Source organism: Malus sylvestris, chromosome 8 (genome assembly GCF_916048215.2).
Source record: "Malus sylvestris chromosome 8, drMalSylv7.2, whole genome shotgun sequence".
Lineage (NCBI taxonomy): Eukaryota > Viridiplantae > Streptophyta > Magnoliopsida > Rosales > Rosaceae > Malus > Malus sylvestris.
The window spans coordinates 25,832,011-25,836,011 of NC_062267.1; the positions used below are offsets into that span (position 1 = coordinate 25,832,011).

At 40.3% G+C, this 4,001-nt stretch overlaps 1 protein-coding gene across 2 annotated transcripts; it reads left to right on the forward strand.

The window, feature by feature from the left end:
- The first annotated feature begins 774 nt into the window (after positions 1 to 774).
- On the forward strand, positions 775 to 3,298 carry LOC126632989 (pentatricopeptide repeat-containing protein At1g09900-like). 2 transcript variants are annotated; one of them, XM_050303533.1, is made up of 2 exons: positions 775 to 1,032; positions 1,263 to 3,298. In XM_050303533.1, exon 2 carries the CDS (start codon positions 1,531 to 1,533, stop codon positions 3,046 to 3,048), a length of 1,518 nt encoding a protein of 505 aa, XP_050159490.1. In that variant the 5' UTR covers positions 775 to 1,032; positions 1,263 to 1,530; the 3' UTR covers positions 3,049 to 3,298. The 2 variants fall into 2 exon arrangements, with proteins under 2 accessions (XP_050159490.1, XP_050159489.1); XM_050303532.1 differs by having other exon boundaries at positions 784 to 1,032; positions 1,199 to 3,298.
- Positions 3,299 to 4,001: the final 703 nt, after the last annotated feature.

Consider the following 4,001-nt stretch of genomic DNA (forward strand, 5'->3'; position numbering starts at 1 on the left):
ATACACAAACAACACATTTGCTTCCACATTCTGTAATACATGAGAAACCTACGTACAATACTAGAGCCCAACTACTCCAGATAGTGAGGCAAATGAATAGTTTTATCGTAATACAATCATATGACTTGTTTATATTTAGGGATAATAATAATAAATAAAATATGCGTTATAAGTTATAACTTAACGAACCACTACATCACACCACTTTCTCATAGTCACACCAAATAATTTCTTCTGACCATGAGATTTAGCCGCCACACAACTAGTACCCTAAGGATGGGGATTCTTTCCCCTCCCTTTTCCCCATTCCCTCCCTCCCCTCCTCTCATAGTTTTATTTTCTCCTTTCTCTCTCTCTACAAAGTATAAAAAGAAAAACAAGATGAAATTTTGCGCGTTCAAATAGGAGAGGAGGGAAGAGGAGGAAAATGGAGAGAATCTTAGTCCGTACCCTAATCTAGCTTTAGAACACAACATTGAGTCTAACGTGAATTACTACTATTTTAGAGAATTTTTATTAGCATTTCAAAAATTTAATTGTGAACTTCAAGCTTTCTATAAGGAAAATATTTTTATAAAAAATGCACAATAGATTTTTAAATTACTAATAACAGTTCCGTTATTTTTTTTTTACGGTAATCGTCTTATCTAGTTTTGTAGGGACGTTATTTTCAAAACATAAGTGACAAAAATGTACAAAGGAAACAGAAAGATCACAACCTTAAGTTTGGTCCAAATAAACTTGGCCCATTGAAAAAAATTAGCAGCAAGGCCGCACAGGCCTGCGCTGCAATCAACCCACCCCCTCATTGCCTCCCAGTTTCAAGTGCCATCTACGACGCCGAGGCCCTCCTCGTTCAGATACCTCGCGTTTTTCAGACACAGAAGAAAACGACATAAAACGGATAAAGCACGGCGGCACATTGTCACCCACCGCCGCTTCTTCACTCTTTCTTCTTTCAAACTTCTGCCGCATCTCTTATGTAATACTTCTCCTTCCATTTGAAAACGAAAGAAGCTCGCTCTGCTTTGGGTAAGCTCTCTCTCTAGCTTCATCTTTTCTTCTCTAAGTTCATTTCTGTTTGTCACCAAAAACCCAACCCAACTCTGCAAATTTGTTTTTCTATCTTTTTTCTTTGCGGTATTTCCGTTTAAGCATGGTGTTTTGAGTATTGGGTTGCGGTTTTATACATAATTAGGTGAAGTTATGGATTTGATGGTACCTGTGAAGCAAACCCCTGATGGGTTTTGCTCATTTCACAGAGTTGGTAGGGAGAGGACAAGAAAGACTGGTAGTTTTGGAACTACTGTTTGTTGTAAGGTTGGTCCCACCAAACCCAGTTCTGGGAGGCTCTTTGTGGGCTGCAGAGCTCTGTTTCTTGTTCTCTCTGATAACATTCAGTGTAGAATACAGGACGGTTACCAGAAACATAGGCGAAAGCGTGTACTTGCTGTGTCGAAAGTCGAAACGTTTATTTCCAATGGTAGGCTGCAGAATGTTGAGTATACCCCACATGGGGGTTTGAATGGAATGGACTCTTCCAATGGTTTCGAAGAATTTGAGAGTAACAATCATCTCCGCAGGTTGGTTAGAAATGGGGAATTAGAAGAGGGATTTAAGTTTCTAGAGAACATGCTTTATCGCGGTGATATGCCGGATATTATTGCGTGTACGAGTTTAATCCGGGGGTTTTGTAAGAGTGGAAAGACAAAGAAGGCGACTCGGATTATGAACATTCTAGAAGACTCTGGGGCTGTCCTTGATGTTATAACTTACAATGTCTTGATCAGTGGCTACTGCAAGGCTGGTGAGATTGATAATGCTTTGAGGGTTTTGGACCGGATGAGTGTTTCTCCAGATGTTGTTACGTATAATACAATTTTGCGTACTTTGTGTGATAGTGGGAAATTGAAGCAAGCAATGGAAGTTCTTGATCGACAGATGCAAAGGCAATGTTATCCAGATGTGATTACATATACCATACTGATCGAAGCAACTTGTAAGGAAAGTGGGGTTGAGCAGGCGATGAAGCTTTTGGATGAGATGAGGAGCAAAGGATGCAAGCCTGATGTGGTCACTTATAATGTTCTTATAAATGGAATTTGCAAGGAAGGACGGTTGGATGAAGCAATCAAATTCTTGAACGACATGCCATCATCTGATTGCCAACCCAATGTCATTACCCACAATATTATTTTGCGTAGCATGTGCAGCACCGGGAGGTGGATGGATGCTGAGAAACTATTAGCTGAAATGGTTCACAGAGGCTGTTCTCCCAGTGTTGTTACTTTCAATATTTTGATTAACTTCTTGTGTCGGAAGGGTTTATTGGGTAGAGCAATTGACATTTTGGAGAAGATGCCAAAGCATGGTTGTACACCAAATTCCTTGAGTTACAACCCACTGCTTCATGGCTTTTGCAAGGAAAAGAAGATGGATAGGGCAATTGAGTATTTGGATATAATGGTTTCTCGGGGCTGTTATCCCGACATTGTAACCTACAATACTTTGCTCACAGCTTTGTGCAAAGATGCAAAGGTTGATATTGCAGTTGAGATACTTAATCAACTAAGTAGCAAGGGTTGCTCTCCTGTTCTAATCACATACAATACAGTGATTGATGGGCTCTCAAAGGTGGGGAAAACAGAACGTGCCTTAGAACTTTTGCATGAGATGCGCAAAAAGGGTTTAAAGCCCGATGTAATAACTTATTCTTCTCTTGTGGGAGGGCTTAGCAGAGAAGGAAAGGTTGATGAGGCAATTAAGTTTGTCCATGATTTGGAAGATGCGGGCGTCAAGCCGAATGCTATCACTTTTAACTCCATCATGTTGGGGCTTTGCAAGGCTAAGCAAACTTGTCGTGCAATTGATTTCCTCGCTTATATGGTATCTAGAGGATGCAAACCTACTGAAGCAACATACACAATTCTCATTGAAGGCATAGCTTATGAAGGGTTAGCAAAAGAGGCTCTGGAGTTATTGAATGAATTGTGCTATAAAGGGGTTGTGAAGAAAAGCTCTGCTGAACAGGTGGCAGTCAAGATGTAGACGTACGCAGTTCAACTTTTACTCTCGGATGGTAGGTCATTGTTTAAGTATGCCATTGAATTCCGTCGACCTCATTTCCCATGATAATGATTTCCATGGTGTCCAAAGTATGTTTTCTTTAACTCACTCGTTTTCTTTGTCTTGAGGAGCGAAATCCAAAATCGATTTTGTTAGATATCCATGTAATCTTCTCGTCATTTTATTTGATCTGTTTCTTGTGCTGCCGATGAATCCATTGTTATCTGTCGAAGTGTCGATTAGTTTCCACTCTCTAAAATATTTATGATAGTTCCCTTTAATGCCGCAAAAGATTCACAAAAGAGTTGCTGTTAAAAATTGCATCATTGCTCCATAATTTTGTAATTTTTTTTGTTATATTCTCTTTCTGTTGTTAAAATTATTGTTCGCGATTGTCTTGGCTTGAGATATTCTATATTGAACTACGCTTCAGAGTAGCTTGTACCGTGTCCGATTTACTTCACACATCAAAGTTGAAAGGCGTCTGAGTAGCTCATACGGACTAAGTTTAAACGTAGTAGTTAAGGGCACATTATGTGGACCGGACAATATAGGATTTCGTATTTCGGATTGGTTAGGCTAGGATTGGATTGGATAGGTTGGCTTTTTGTCTATTGTTTGGTGTGGTTTAACTCCACTGGATTTGGATTGGATTGAAATGTGAAATAGCTTAAGCTTAAACAGAGAAGTCAGAGACCACAACGATGACAGACGGTTGTCTGCAACCCACCCAATCACCAACCCACGATGCCGCCCACCCACGACGATCAACCCTGAGGACGTTTGCGACCTACGACCTCCTCCTGCATTCATATCGACACACAAATCACAACCCGCCAACCCACCATCTGCTCACACTTCTAGAAAGGAAGTGTACAATTTCCACACGCCATCATAAATGAGATTCTGAAAAAAGAAGCACGACGGTGCTACAA

Coding starts and splice junctions, on each gene's coding strand:
- LOC126632989 (XM_050303532.1), top strand. CDS start 1,207: ATGGATTTGATGGTACCTGTGAAGCAAACCCCTGATGGGTTTTGCTCA.